This window comes from Pantherophis guttatus, chromosome 6 (genome assembly GCF_059756535.1).
Source record: "Pantherophis guttatus breed Tessera chromosome 6, ASM5975653v1, whole genome shotgun sequence".
Lineage (NCBI taxonomy): Eukaryota > Metazoa > Chordata > Lepidosauria > Squamata > Colubridae > Pantherophis > Pantherophis guttatus.
In genome coordinates, this window is record NC_142068.1 from 168,760 (window position 1) to 183,934 (window position 15,175).

Here is a 15,175-nt window from a genome sequence, read left to right on the forward strand (position 1 = left end):
TGGTGCACAAACTTCATAATTTTATTAAAAGTTTAAGAAGGAAGATTAAAAACCAATAAAAACTAATTTAAAATGAGAAAAGAAAAATCAGAGAAAACTAAACGTGCAAGAAAGAGAGGAGAAAGTATAAGAAAAATAGAAAAAAGATACAAAGAAATGGCTTTCAATCTTTTTTACAAGAGTTAATGTACAATTTTAAATTTACTTCTTATTCTAAATGCCTGTTGTCCTCTTAGCTCTGCCTAGAGCAAGAATCAGCGTTCAGAGGGATCCATGTGTGGGGTCAGGTCCCCCAAGTCCACCCCCAATTTACAATCCTGGAAATCCGCACATCAGAAGTCACATTCTCACAATTAACCCGTTTTCTGGAATTTCACAATCCATAAAGGAAAAGCTAGGATTTGTGCAATTTAGTGAGTAAATCCAGTCTAAGGGAGATTAACGCTAGTCAGTTTTAGCATGACTACTGAGTGCAGCTGCCGGGTCTTTTCCTGCTTAGGCGTCATGTGTGAACTCAGCCAGTGCAATATTGCCAGATGGTGGCAAGCAGCTTGTTACACCAAAGAATGGGGGTAGGGGGGTATCCAAGACTGGGGCCCACCGACATGCAACCCAGAGATGGAGCCTGGCTAGGAAGTGACCCTTTCTCAAAGCACCTACAGTCAGGTGTCTCCACACAGCTGGAGTCTCCACCCCCAGGCCTCATCCTTCAGCCACACCACCTGGATTCATCAGCTCTGGCAGGTATTTTAGCATCAAGCTGAGGGTCAGCACATGGGGGGCATTGGCATGGGAGGGCACCACCACTACCGCTGCCTGGATCAGAAGACAACCCGAAAGAGAAGGAGGGTACAGACAGAGCTGGGCCCCCTAAGATGCAGTTCCCCCACCTGACTTTCCTCTCCCCCTTCTTTCCTTGCCTCCTGCCAGAAAAGGTGCCTGCCCCACAGAGGAGCTCAATCCTCCCAGGGGGCCTGAGTGCAGGAAGACAAGGGTGGGAGTCAAACAGTCTCCCAGCGGCTGAGATCCCCCCTTGCAGGCCACTGAGAAGGGGAGGGGCATTTGGCCACGGGGGAGTGCAAAGTGACTTCCTGTCCAAACAAGCTGCTCTTTCCTGCAGACTGAGTTTTCCTCAAGAAGGGACAGGAAAGGAGCTTTTCCCCCTGAAAACACTCCAGAGCCCTCAAGAAAAGGCAGAGAGGGACCCCGAGTGACTCCGGCCTCTTTCTTACCCCCCACCCCACCCCTACTCTGGCCTCTGGGGAGGGCGGGGCTTGCAGCTGAGGGAGAGACCTGGGGGAGGGGGAACAGCCATTCCTAGAGGTGTCTGCTGGGGCGGGGGGAATGAATCCAGCCTACCTTGCCCAGAGGAAGACTAGCAAACTCTCCAGCTGCACCTCATTTAATTTCAGGAAGAGGCTCTTAATTATACCAAAGGGCTTGTGACTTGGTGTGTTTTATTCCAAGAAAGGGCCTGGGCAGCTGCAGAAGCAAGTTAGCATGAAAGGGGGAGGGGGTCTCCTCTTCCTCCTTGGGGGAGGAAGAATTCCATGGCCCCTACAGGCTCATCTATCCCCTTCCTCACAGGCCGTGGAGCAATGCAGTATTAACATATACACTATAACATATAAACGGGATGACATAATCAGGGGCCAAATGAATAAGATGTTTTCATCAGCTTCTGAGGCTGCAGTCTCTCTGGGGGCAGGGGGGAGTCTTCCACGGAGGGAGGGGCCCAGCCAAAAAGCTAAGGAAAATCTCCTATGTCCTTTCTTGGATGTGCAGGGGTGGGGATTTGCCCCCAGAAAGTGCTGCAGCGGGGAGAGGAAAGCCTGCCTCACATGTCTTGGGGTCAAAGCCCCCCACCCCACCCCAGTTCTAGGACAGAGACCTTCCCAAGATGGTGCCGCTGGGTCCTGGTGCCCGGCCACCTTCTTGCTTAGCCTCCAAGGGAGCCCCTGGAGAGATGCGCAGGGCAGGCCCCCGGGCAAGCAGGAGGAGGGCAGCACCTCTTGCCCTCACTTCCAGCTCCGGCACAGCAGCCCAGGGCATCTGGTCTCGGGTCAAGGAAAAAGGCCAGTGATTCAGGCAGGTTTGCCACATGGTTTAATGTTCATTGAAAGAGAGGACATCCAATCACAGTCCCTCCCGCTTACTGGTTGGGGGGGTGATGCTCCCTTATCCTCCTCCGCTGCCAGCCACAGGCCTGTGTCCCCATGTGGCATCCCACCCCTGGTGACAGACAGGTGTGCCAAATCTCTGCCAGGTCTTCCTGATGGCCCCGGCAAGACCGTCTTGGAGGGGCAACAGCCGTGGTGAGGGACTGACAGCCAGAAGCCATTCAGTCACGCAGACTTCATGGGTTAGGATTGGGGTAGGCACCGTGCTCAGCCTGACCTCCTGGAGGGAGGATTTTAAGTGCCAAGCGGAAAATGACTTTCACGGTCAAATTGGAGTGACCCACAGTAGCTCCCGAGCTGTGGGTGGCTTATGCTGATAGAAGGCAGCCTCCTGCTGCCCTGCGATTATCCACCACCCATCAAACTAGTGCAAATAACTCAGTCTGGGGCCCCTGACTAAAGGCAGGCTGCCCCCTCCCTTGCAGGATTGATTCTGTGCATTGGCAGAACCCCCAAAGGGTTGAGCCCGTGGTCAAAGCTCCTCCAGTAGGGAGAGGGGCTTGGTGACGCTTGGTCCATGGCGCCCCTTGAAAAGGAGTGTGTAAAGACAGGTGTGGACAACTGGCCCCTGGCTGCTGCGATCCCTCCCCCCAGCCCCAACAAAGGACTCTGAAGGCCAGCTACCTCCCCAGCCAGGACAAGTCCCAGGCTGCCCAGGACTGGGTGGGCAGCCTTTCTCCAGGAGGGGACGGCCAGCTCCAAAGGAAGGCGATGGCCAAGCTCCCCTAAGGACAATGCAAGCCAGGCGAAGGAGATACTTGAAATAAATACCCTCATCGGAGTCCCCCTGAAAGACGTGAGATAGTCCTGCCTACCCAACACACCATGCAAGGGGTTAAATTACGTGCCAATGTTTAAATTAATCACAGGCCTAAAATACAGAGTTTAAAAACAAACTAACCGAACGGCTGCCAGAAAACTATACAGCGTAACCTTTAGCATGACCTTCCCTCGCCAGTTCGGCTCCAGGGGGACCCCCCCACTCTCAGTAGATGTAGAGGCGGTCGGAAATGGCCGCGGGCATGTGGGTCATGACCTGCATGCGCAGCCACCAGTAGTAGTCCATGGGATGATAGCGGGTGTAGGGCGTGGTGGAGGTGAGGGCGTGGCCGATGCTCTCGACCACCGGGGAGGTGTCTGAGGAGCCGCTGTTGCAGTATGACTCCATCTTGGCAATCTGCTCGTCAAAGTACTTCCGCCCGTAGTCGCGCCGCACGATCTCTGGCAGTTCATCCCACATCTTGTCGGCGATGGACTGGATGCGCTCTGGGCTGTAGAGGCTGGTGCCGGCGATGAAGTTGCCCGGCTCCACAATACAGACCTTCACGTCGTGTGGGCGCATCTCGTAGCGCAGGCAGTCGGAGAAGGCCTCCACCCCAAACTTGGTGATGCAGTAAGGGGAGCGGGCGGGGTTAGCCATCCGGCCCATCATGCTGCTGATGTTGACCACGCGGCCTGCCGGGGCAAAGGTGCCATGAAGGGAGCAGCCACCCCACAAGGGATCCGGACTGCCTCTGGATGCAGCCACCCAGCCTGGCTCAGAGGATGCAGCCCTGCTGGGGCAAAGCAGGAGGCCCCCACCAGTTCTTCTTCCGTGACCGTCACCCTTGCAGTTGGAAGGAGCCCAACCTCCCTCTGGCTGCGATAGGGTTCTGCGTCCACCGAACCCCACTTACCTTTGGCTCTCCGTATCAAGGGCAGGAAGGCCTTGGTGGTCCGGATGGTGCCCCAGAGATTCACTTCGGCCACCTCTTTGTAAGTGTCCATGCTGGTGAATTCCACCTCTCCAAAAGTGGAAATGCCAGCGTTGTTGACCAGACCCCAGAGCCCTGGAAAGGAAGCAAAAGAAGCAGTCATCTTAGCCATCTCTGCCCCTATTTCTATCTGGGAAGAGAATTCCTACCTCTAGGAAGGCCAAAGGTCTGTAACCCTATCCTTAGCAGGAAACTCCAGAGGCCCTCCACCAGGCCCCCTAGGAAAGGCTGGTGCTGGAGGCCCGAGGGCAGGGGTCCCATCAGGAACAATCCTGCCGAATAGCTTCTGCCCCATGTTGTTAATTAGCTTCTCTATAAAACCAGCACCCATCGGCCAGTTTGGAGGGCAAAGTGCCAGCCACAGCGGCGTCCTACAGAGCTAGAAACCACGGGAGAGAGGCAGGTAGTGGTCCTCAAATTCTTTCTTTCCTTCGTGGAGCCAAGGGACTGATAGAGATCTACTGGTCCAAAGATCTAGCAAGAGATCTGAGGAAGCAGGCTGCTGTTTTCTCCAAAGGATTTGTGGCTCCAAACACAGCAGCAGGTGGAGACTGGGCACAAAATACTGCAGCTTGCATGCCAATTGAGAAGGAAAAACTGGTTCAGCAGGATGACACCTTACACCCACTGCACTTATTGCTTGCAAAAGGTTTCTGGTACTACAAGGATACTTCCGGGACAGACTCCTGCAGAGAGAATGGCCTCTTCTGTAGATTTGGCCCAGGAGGGGATCCCGAAGTTATCCTGGCCTCAGAGGCGAGGGAGGCAGGAGCCGGAAGCCATCCTGCCATCTGGAACACCCTTACCTGAGTTCAGTGTTGGGGTTTGTGTGTCCCATCCTGGCTGGGTCCTTGATTAGGATACAGTTTTCTGGCCACGTCCCCACCAGCCCTGTCTTGGCAAGCGGCTGCACAAGGACAGGGAGCACAGCACACACTTACTAGTGCCGACACCACCAAGGACTCCCCAGTGCAACTCTGAGCTACAGAGACTATAACCCCAAAGACCCTCTCAGAATCCTCCACTGCTCACCCCAGGAGAACCAGGTTTGGGGGGGGGGAGGAGAACTCAGGGGATGTTGGCCAAAGCTGCTATAACAGGAAAACATTCTGGGTTCCTGATCCAAAACATCTGGATCACAAGGGCTTGTCTGGGGTTCAAAGCCAGCCATATTTTCCATTTGCTGCACCCCTTCATTCAAAGAAAAGCCTGTTTCCAGTCCTCTGCTACAAGATGTTTGTGGCTTCTTTTCCGCACAAGGGTTGTGAATCAGGAGCAGAGGCTGCATCGGCCACGCTTCTCGCTCTGCCCCGAAGAGTGTCGGGCTGCCCTTAAACAATCCTGTGCAAAGACTGGGAGTTGGGGGTGGGATCAAAGGATGACCAATGGGTAAAAGGAGCAAAAGCAGGCCCAGACCTCCAGAAGCTACTCAAGAGCAGGGAGACCCCTCCCGAAATGGTCTTCTGAACCGTAACCAAAGCCTTTGACCAGACGGAGGAAAACCAACATTTTGGACTATGAAATAGAATACTGAATACAGAATAACTTGAGTTGGAAGGGACCTTGGAGGTCCTCTAGTCCAAACCTCAAATAGGAGACAAGAAGCTCCGGGGGAGCATAAAGCCGCTGGGCGAGATCATCCGTGGCTTTGGGGTGGAGTTCCATCAGTACGCTGATGATACGCAGCTGTACATCTCCACCCCAGGCCATCCCAACCATGCCCTTGAAGTGATGTCCCGGTGCCTGGAGGCCGTGCGGATCTGGATGGGGAATAATAGGCTTTGACTCAACCCTTCCAAGACCGAGTGGCTGTGGCTTCCGGCGTCCCGATATAGCCAGCTGGTCCCAACGCTGGCTATTGGGGGCGAATCATTGGCCCCCACGGAGAGGGCTCGCAACTTGGGCGTCCTCCTGGATACACGGCTGTCTTTGGAAGAGCATATGACGGCTGTGGCCAGGGGGGTTTTCATTAGGTCCACCTGATTCGCCAGTTGCGGCCCTTTCTGGATTGGGACTCCTTACGCACAGTCACTCAGGCGCTCGTCACTTCCCGCCTGGACTACTGCAATGGTCTGAACATGGGGCTTCCCTTGAGGAGCACCCGGAGGCTCCAACTGGTGCAGAATGCGGCCGCGCGGGGGATTATGGGAGCAAGAGGGCGCTCCCATGTGATGCCTCTCCTGCGCAAGCTGCATTGGCTTCCAGTGGTCTTCCGTGTGCGCTTCAAGGTGTTGGTCACTACCTTTAAAGCGCTCCATGGCATCGGGCCTGGGTATTTGCGAGACCGCCTTCTGCCGCCAATAGCCTCCCACCGACCAGTACGCTCCCACAGAGAGGGACTCCTCAGGGTGCCGTCAGCCAGGCAATGTCGGCTGGCGACCCCCAGGGGGAGGGCCTTCTCTGTGGCAGCACCTGCCCTCTGGAACGATTTGCCCCCGGAGATACGAAGGATATCAGATCTCCGGGCCTTTCACCGTGCCCTAAAAACTTTTTTTCCCCATCAAGCAGGGCTGGCATGAAGCCCCTCCCCCCCCCTTTTTAGCTCTTTTTAGCTTTTTAAGTGTAAATTGGGTTTTAAATTGGATTGTTTTAAATTGTGGGCCAAAGCTGTATAATTCTTTTGATTTTAAATTTTGTATTGGTATGTTTTTTATCCTTGGCTGTGCACCGCCCTGAGTCCAATAGGAGAAGGGCGGTATATAAATTGAATAAATAATAATAATAATAATAAATAATAATAATAAAGCATCAAAGCTTCCGCATCCTGCAGCTTCCTGGTTTATTTCTTGCCTTCTGCGGGACTTTGCTGTCTCCTCTGTACTAGAAAATCATTCTGGGATCCAGAAGCCACAATATAACGTTTGGTAACTCCCCAATTACTAATCTAGACACACCCTGCCTGCCTGCATTAGGAGTGTGCTGGAAAGGGGAAAGAAAGCTAAGGGGTAGCTGCACTCAAACTGGGACTCGGGGCAACTGCTGGCCTTCCGTGGGGACTGAGCCCGACTGAGAGGGAAGGAAACGGCTCCCTGGCTTTTTCCTCCCTCCCTCCCTCCCTCCCTCCCTCCCTCGTGTGACTCCCAGGCTCCACAGCCTTTCCTCTCCTTCACCTCCGGTCTCAGGATCCTTCAGGGTGCTGGTTATGTAATCCACTGCACGCCCCACCTCCTCGCTGTCACAGACGTTGAGCTGGACGGTCCTCATTCGGTCACTCTTCATATTGTCCAGGTCCTTTGAGCCCCCCCGGCCTTGTTCCTGATGAAAAGCGGCAGGAGAAGCAGGGTGGGCCTCTGCTCCCCCACAAAGGGAGACGACAACCGCCAGCAGCCTGCCCCATGCAAGGGCGTCACGCAACCATGAAGGGTCCGTCTCTCTGGGGGCTCAGGCTAGCAATGCCCTGTCAGCAGCTGCAGCATCTCCGTCCAGAAGCCGCCCTGCTGATCCCAGCCATTTTTCCACCCGTTTTGGGCAAAGGGCTTTCTGGGCGGTTCCCCATGATTGGGACACGTGTGTCTCGCCAGAGCGAATCTGGGTTTGGAGAATTTGCCACTCTGAAGTCTCACATACCACAGTTGCCGTAATGCTTCTCCCAAGACTCATCAGATGAATCCAGGGCTGGGTAACCATAAAATTAGGTTACAGATAAACGGCAAGCTCGGAAATCAGACCCCTGCCGAAACCTACCACCCGAGCCACGAACATTCTCCGCAATTTCTGAAGTTATAGCCTGGCAGAAGAGCCCTGTGTGGCTACCGCACTTCCCGGCCACGGCCAGCAGGGGTGGTGGTGCAGGGCCTGGGACTGGGGAGCAAAGCCCTTTGCCAAGCAGGGCCAGCTTCTCCTGCTCCCTCCAGGGAAGGGGAGACATGCCCTCTTGCTGGAGAGAAACACCCAGGGTCCCGAAGAGCTCAGTAGCCTAGTCCCGGCTCAGGGCAGGAGGAGCCGGGAGGATCGGGACCCACCTCCAGCCAAGGGGAACCTGTGCATCCTGGGGGCTGCTCCTGCCGCTCATGACTTCCATGCAACTGAATTCTGTCTCCTGCACCCTGGATTGAGGGCAAGCAGGCCCTGACACCATTTCCAGGAAGAGTCATTTTCCCTGCTCCGCTGCTTTTTCTTGAAGGAAAATCTATCTGGTCTGACCTCTTCCTGGTTTCTTCCAATCCTGCTTCAGCTGGGGGCCTCAACGAGGCCTTTGGACAGACCTGACCAGAGCAAAATGTGGGGAGCAATGGCTCCCCGTGATTTGGATGCCAAACTTCTCTTGCAAAGGCTTCAATCCACATTTGCTTTTTTGCAATCAGATCATCTGGGGTTTTCAATGTTTGTGCATCCTAAGCGTGCCAGCTGCAACAGCACACTCTCAGCCAACTACGCCATCTAGAGTATCCCAAATCCTTTGGGGGGGGTGCAGGGAGAGAGGAGACCGATAGTATTAAACTATATCCAGCCCTTACCTTTAGCAGGCACCCAGCATAGATGATGAAGCCCTTCCCGTGGAGGAATTTGGCCAAGGAGAAGCCAAAGCCCGAGTCGCAGCCCGTAATAAGGACAGGTCGCTGGCTGATCTAAAGGGGGCGAACAAGAGCCGGTGCTGAAGGCCACGCAAAGGGCCACGGCGCCTCCCACCTGCTGCTCATGAGGTTCACCATGGCCAAAGATATTCCTGCAACTCCTCTCAGGGGGGCCTTCTTATCCCGAGGCTTCTGCCTTATCACCGCCTTGGCTAACCCTTGGCTAGGCTCCCTGGACCCTTCTCCCCTGGCAATCACAAGGACACTGGCCGCGGGGGCTTGGTGAACTGAAGGACACCCCTTGTGGTTGGGGAGGTCCCAAGGCCTCAACGCGGCCCTCAAGGAGGAGCAGATAAGAGAGGAAGGTCACAAGACCTGTCTTCCAGACGCAGCCCTGGCCCTGAACCTTGGCAGGGGGCCGAAGGCAGGGGCCCTGCAGAGACAGAGGAGGCCCGCCATAGGCACGTGGCCGCACGTGGCCTCCCCAGTGGGGCTGCCCTCTCCTCTGCCTTGACTCTGCCCCTGGCTGGTGAATCCACCCCTCTCACCTCTTCCACCTCTGTTGCGTAGCAGCGCTGGCTCCTCCAGGCGGAGGCTGCGGCCCGAACCTCGGGAAGCAATCTGCAAGAGAGAGGACACAGCTGCCACTGGGGGTGGCCTTTGGGGAACCAAAGCCCAGAGCAGAAGAGACAAGCCAGGCCAGGCTCGCTTGCTTCGGCTGAAAGGGTTCGGCTCTTTGGGCCCCTCCTGACCCGACTCTCCCCAAGAGTCTGTGAAGCCCACATGGCCACCACCTCCAGGACCTCCAAGTTCAAAAATGGCAGCCCAGCCCCCACCCGAGGATGCCCGGGCAAGAAATACTAGCCGGGCATGCCAGGCTGCCAGGAGAGGCAGCAGCCCATCCGCAGGCTTCCCTCCATGCGACTGAAACACATCTGGCCCGCTCCCCCCCCCCCCCGATTAACCTTGCTGGCCACCTGGTTGCTAATGCTGCTTGGCTCTTGGGGAGCATGCGATGGCCTCTCGGCCAAAGCCCCTTGGCCCTGCTCGCCCCCGGCCTCGAGAAGTGCTGTCACAAGGGCTGTGTTGACTTGTGGGCTAACCCTTAACCGGCCACAAACAGCCAAACTGAGGCTAGGCCTCTTGAGGACTGGCCATGTGGCTGGCAGCCAGTTGGGATCCTGATGCTCAGAGGACAGCCAGCCCTGGCAGGCCCCCCTCCAAAGGCTGGGGGACTCTTGAGAAGCAGCAAGAGCATTTAGCCCCCGCCCCACCCATTCTGGGCAGGACCCTCTTCACACATGGATGTCTATGGAGATTCTCAGTCATGCAGGTCAGGGTTGTCCCAGAGGACAACTGGACTTTGAAGACGTTTCGCTTCTCACCCAAGAAGCTTCTTCAGCTCTGACTTGGATCCACCCAAACACTCCAACCCACCCCAGGAGGAGCGAGGGAAGGTTTCACCTTTGTACCCGTGGCCTTCCTGTCTGGGGAATTCAGTCATCCCCCCCCCCAAAATCCTTAACAACATTCTGACCCAGGGATGGGGAGACTCAGGTGAGCACAGGCCCCCTTGGCGCTATCTGGAGGGACTTTGGAATGAGATCATCCTTTTGGACTCTGGTCTGCAGCCCTGTTGGAGGCCAAACAGCACTTAAGAGGTTCATGAAGGGACCGATTCTGCTCACTTGGACCCCCACCCACCGCCCACCCGGCTGGCTGCCACAGCAGCAGTTTCTCCCTTATAAGCAAGTCCTTAATGAAACCAGGTGGAGCATTCAAGGCCTTCGAGTGAATAGGTAGTCTGCAACGTACAAACATTGTTAGGACCAGAATTTTGGTTGCTAAGCAAGATAGTTGTTAAGTGAATCGTGCCCAATTTTATGACATCCTTACCATGGTTGTTAAGCAAATACTGCAGTTATTAAGTAAATCATGCGGTCATTATGCGAACCCGGCTTCCCCCATTGACTCTGCTTGTTGGAAGCCCCCAGGGAATGGCAATCTCTTGACCCAGGTGGGATGTGGCAACCATCATAAATGCATGCCGGCACCTGAGTTCTGATCAAGCGATCATGAGGACGTGGCACTAGTTGTAACTGCAAGGACCAGTCCATTTTTTTCAGGGCCACTGAACCTTCAAATGGCCACTCAATGGTTGGTGCTAAGCCAAGGACTTTGTTTGGAGAACACAGAACTGGACCACCTACAGTCCAGCGCCCTGCTCTCTGTACTTACCGCAGGCCGGTGGCAGTGCCATCCTTGCAGTGCGGAGCTTTCAGGGTCAGCCGAGCAAGAGGCTGGGTGATGCGAGTGGCAGCCAAGAGGATCGCCATGAAGGGTGTCTCTGCTGCTGCCTGCGGACTCTGCCAAAGGGGAGGGGGGGCATTCTGCATTATCTGCCCCCAGCTTTTATGGCCTTGTGGAGGGCGGGTTCAGCAGAGGCTCCCCCCCCCCACCAGAGACCGCAGTCCCTAGAGCAAGTCCCTGCCCACACACCAGCCACATTCACACAAGCCAGGCCAGATGCATTTGCCACACCTACTTACCTCGATTTGGCTCTCTGGCTGCCTTGGTGACCTCGGCACGTCTCCCTGAGAGATGGTGGTGTCTGAATTCCGGAAAGAGATCAGATCAGGGAGCAGGTGAGGAGCCTGCCGCTCTTCACCTGCCAGAGCCATAGCGTGTGTGTGTGTGTGAGAGAGAGAGGGGGGGGGAAGAGAGAGAGAGCCCAGCCAATCGGGCATTAGGGCCTGCTCTGGCTTGGCAAATGCCTCCATGGTCATTTGAAGGAAGGTCACCAGCTGCTCACGAGGGGCTGGAGCCCATTCCCCGCCTGACCTAAGCCTAAGGCCAGCCAGAGCTTCCTCCCAGAGATGGGTGAAAGGGAGGCCTCTCCAGGCACCCCATCCTGGAGGGCAGAAGCAGCAGAGCCCGCCGGCCCTGCAGGGGAAGGAGACGGCTGGGCAAATACCGCCCTCGGGGGCGGCGGGAGGAAGCGGCTGGGCCAGCTGGGATAGGAGGCCAGCCCGGGGCTTTTCATGCCAGCCTTTTTCGGGGGGGGCAGGAGGAAAAGGGCTGCATGGGAGAAGGACCCGCGGGCCCTCCTGGCCAGGGGAACCTCGGAGGCTTCGCGGAGCCTTTCGGAAGAATTCGGGAGGATGCCAGGCAAGAGGCTCCGGCCCCGCGGAGGGGGGAGGGGGGGCAGGCAGACCGAGAGCCCGGAGCGTCTCTGCCGGTTCGGCCCAGGCGGGGAGTTGCGACCTGCCCCTCGCCGCCCCCGACGGAGCCCGGAGGAGACCCCCAGCCACCCCCTCGCCCTCCGCCTCGCGCGTCCAGAAGCGGACGGAGCTCTGCCCCGCAGCCCACCTGCCCCGGGACGCCCCCCCCCCCCACGCCTTCCTCTCCCTCTCCGCCCCCGCGCGCCCAGCCGGGCCGAGGGAGCGCCGGGCCAGGCCCGGGCAGCCGCCTTCCTCCTGCCCCCGCCGGCCCACTCCTTCAGTCCGGCGGAGGCGGCGACCGGGGGGCGCCGCTCGAGGCCGCTTACCGCGCGCTCCTCCCGCCCGCCCGCCCGTCCGTCCGTCTGACCGCCCCGCGTCCCCTTCGCGCCGGCCGAGGAAGTGACGTCACTGCCGCCCCGGCGACGCCCCCGCCCCGCCCCACGAGCGCCATGTGGCCGCCCCCGCCGCTCCCCGCCGCCCTCCTCCTCCTCCTCCTGCTCCTCCTCCTGGTGCTGCTTTGCCGCCGCCGCCGCCTTCCTGCCCGCCTGCCGGTGAGTAGCGGGGGAGGGGGAGGGGGGGGGCTCCCTCTCTCGGGCCTCCTTTGGGGTTTCTGCCCCCCCCCCGCGAGGAGGAAGGGCCCCGGGAGTGGGGGGGGGAGGCGGCGTTGGGTTCCCCCAGGAGGGGCTGGAGCGGCCGCTGCTCCCCCGGGAGACAGACGCGCCCCGGGCCCGGCGAGCGAGGGAGCGAGAGCCCCGACGGCGGAGTCCCATGGCTGGGAGAGCAACGAAAAGGCCTCCCGAGCGACGCCGCGCCCCGCCCCGCCGGCCGCGCGAAGTGGGCCTAGGAGTGGGGTGGCGGTTCCCTCGCCCGCCGGGACCGCAATCGGGCCCCGTCCCTGGCTTGCTCGAGGCAGACTCTTCCTTAATCGTGGGAGCATAAAGCGTCGCCCCCGGGGTGCGCTCCCCAAAATTGCTGTTGGAGGGGAGCAGGCAAACCATCATGCACGGCGGAGATACGGTTCCTTTCCTTTACTAAACTGCCGCCCAGCGGTGCCGTCTCAACAAACCTTCAACTCTGCCCCCCTCCCCGGATTGTGTTGCATCATTGCAGGCCCGGGGTGGGGGGTGGGGCTGCTGCTGGCCCAGATAAGGCAGCTTGGCAAAGGAGGAGAGGATGCCCGCGTCTCCCTTGCCTATCCTGTGGAGCCCTGCTCCAATTAACCAGTGGAACCACTTGCCTCCAGAAGCGGTGGGTGTTCCATCAATGGAGGTTTAGAAGAGACCCGACAGCCACTTGTCTGGATTGGTCTAGGCTGGATTGGTCTAGGTTGTAGTCCATCCCCCTGTCTGAGCAGGGGGTTGGACTAGAAGACCTCCAAGGTCCCTTCCAACCCTGTTAATCTGTTATTCTGAACTGGGATGGACTTCAAATTGCAGGATTTAACTGATTAGCAGTGACCAAAGTCATTCAGCATATCAAGTAATAAATATAATTAACAGAAATCACAACGCAGCTGTAAGAATGACAGTTATGGTTGGCGAGCTCTCACCACGCTCTGGGTCTTGGCCACGTTCTCCCCATCCACACTCCAATGGTTTCCAGGACAAGGGCCAAAGTCCGTGTGGAGCCCAGTCTTGCCAAGGTCATGTCCATCACTGCACAAGGAGCACCTGTCCTGGGCAGGGCCTGGGTCAGCTGAGGCAGCTTTTCATCCCAGGGTGGGGATGAACAAGTGCCAGGCAGATACCCAGCTGTGTCTCTTCCTCTGCCAAGCTGGCCTGTTACTTTTTCAATAGCAGGCGAGGACGAGGAGTGATGTCTCTTCTCCCCAAGGTCCCTTCTGTGGGTCCTAAGAAGGGGAGGCACACGCACACACCTGTCTGGCTGGATCTGGAGGACAGACACCCGGGGGGTGGGTGGGGCTCCTCTGGAGGACTTTCCCTCTGACTCACTCTTTCCCTCTCCTGCTTCTCTTGCTCTTGGCACACCCTCTGCCCCCTCTGCTTGACCTTGAGGGGCCGCGTGCCTGTTGATCTCTCGCAGAACCTGCTTTTCAGACTGAATGCCAATTCAGGCCGGATTTCTCCCCCCGCCTCCCCATGTCTGCTGAAAGAGCAAGCTGGCCAGGGTGGGAGTGTCAGTGCAGATGCCTTGCTAAGAGGACAAGTCCTTGCAGTGTCCTCCGATCAACTCCATGCCCAGCCCCTGCCCCTTTTTAAGGAAGTGGGTTGAGAGGGGTGGTACTGCAACTCTCGACGCTTCTGAAGGAAACGGATTATCTGGACCTCTTTCAGTTGGGCTTCGGGCCCAGATACAGGACCGAGACATGGCGCTGGTCTCATGCATGGATGATCTCTGGCGTGAGCGAGATGGCAGTTGTGCGTTCATCCTTGTTCTTCTGGACCGCTTCTGACAGCATCGGCCAGGCTCTCCTTTTTCATCTTCACTTCTTGGCTTCCGCCTGGATTTCTCCCCCTGGCTGCTTCATTGCTGGGCAGTCTTGGGCCACACTGACCCTCCTTCTTGTCCTCCTGCAGGCCAAGGGGAAAGCGGTGCTGATCACAGGCTGTGACAAGGGCTTTGGCCATGCCTTGGCCAGCCATCTTCACGCAGAAGGATTCATCGTCTTTGCCGGCTGTTTGCTCCTGGTGAGGAATCAATCCCATCTCTGAGCTGACATCGCCTGGCGGAGGCTTTCAGGTTTCCCTTGAGAGTGGGGGGTGGGGGGAGAGGGGCTCACCTCATGCTTCCTCCTCAGTTTTGGCCCTCCACAGGAGGTGGGAAGGGAGGAAGGTGAGTCCCATCAGCCCCAATAGGGCTGTGCTTGTCCTCAGCAGCTCCTCCCCCCCCCCAATGGTTTTCGCCCCTGTCTGTTGGGCAGGACCAAGGAGGAGATGGTGCCCAAGAGCTGTGCCACCTGGGCTCTGGGCGGATGCACGTCCTCCAGCTGGACGTGTGCTGCGAAGAGCAGGTGGCCCAAGCCCTCCAATACGTGGAGGCTCGATTGGAGGACCCTGCCCGAGGTAATCATCAAGGCCCTTCCTCCCACCTCCCCATGGGCCCGCTGCTCCCGGCAGATGAGAGCATCTCACCAGGCTCCCCTGCGAGCAGCGGGCAGGGACTGAACTGGGCTTCATGCATGGCTCCCTTGGTTTTTCCCGGGTCTGTTTTGCTGCGCCCAACTCTTTGGCCACCGGTGCTGCTGAAGGTAAGTCTCTCGCCTTTCTGGACAGGTCAGTTCAGACGGCTGGAGAGAAGGGCTTCCTCGGGAGGGGGAGGAGGCTTCCCCGCACTCGTAAATCCAGAAAAAGAGTCTCCTCTCTTGTGGGACAGGTCTGTGGGGCTTGGTGAACAACGCTGGAATTGCCTCCTTTGGAGACGTGGAATTCACCAGCATGGAGAAGTACCAGAGGGTGGCTGACGTCAACTTATGGGGGACCATCCGTGTGACAAAAGCTTTTCTGCCCCTGATCCGCAGGGCCAGAGGTAGGAAAGAGGGTCTAGAG

At 57.5% G+C, this 15,175-nt stretch overlaps 2 protein-coding genes across 5 annotated transcripts in view; one reads left to right on the forward strand and one right to left on the reverse strand.

Annotated features, from left to right (window-relative positions):
• The window catches only part of BDH1 (3-hydroxybutyrate dehydrogenase 1), a 20,229-nt gene continuing 5,054 nt past the window's right edge, over window positions 1-15,175 (reverse strand). Inside the window, exons 1-8 of one of the 4 annotated variants that reach the window (XM_087871979.1) lie at window positions 12,736-12,875; window positions 10,998-11,059; window positions 10,687-10,814; window positions 8,997-9,069; window positions 8,392-8,502; window positions 7,045-7,189; window positions 3,857-4,009; window positions 1-3,635 (exon numbers count right to left, since the gene is read on the reverse strand). In XM_087871979.1, coding sequence (XP_087728105.1) covers window positions 3,166-3,635; window positions 3,857-4,009; window positions 7,045-7,189; window positions 8,392-8,502; window positions 8,997-9,069; window positions 10,687-10,784 — 1,050 coding nt within the window. In that variant the 5' untranslated portion in view covers window positions 10,785-10,814; window positions 10,998-11,059; window positions 12,736-12,875 and the 3' untranslated portion in view covers window positions 1-3,165. Of the gene's footprint in view, window positions 3,636-3,856; window positions 4,010-7,044; window positions 7,190-8,391; window positions 8,503-8,996; window positions 9,070-10,686; window positions 10,815-10,997; window positions 11,411-11,995; window positions 12,120-12,735; window positions 12,876-15,175 lie in introns of those variants that run through there. The other 3 variants (XM_034424585.3, XM_034424586.3, XM_087871978.1) reach the window with 3 other exon arrangements.
• LOC117669844 (D-beta-hydroxybutyrate dehydrogenase, mitochondrial-like) overlaps window positions 11,456-15,175 on the forward strand; it is a 5,390-nt gene continuing 1,670 nt past the window's right edge. The window contains exons 1-4 of the mRNA XM_034424583.3: window positions 11,456-12,220; window positions 14,207-14,317; window positions 14,551-14,692; window positions 15,003-15,155. Of these exons, the coding sequence (XP_034280474.2) occupies window positions 11,531-12,220; window positions 14,207-14,317; window positions 14,551-14,692; window positions 15,003-15,155 (1,096 nt within the window). The 5' untranslated portion in view covers window positions 11,456-11,530. The remainder of the gene's footprint in view (window positions 12,221-14,206; window positions 14,318-14,550; window positions 14,693-15,002; window positions 15,156-15,175) is intronic.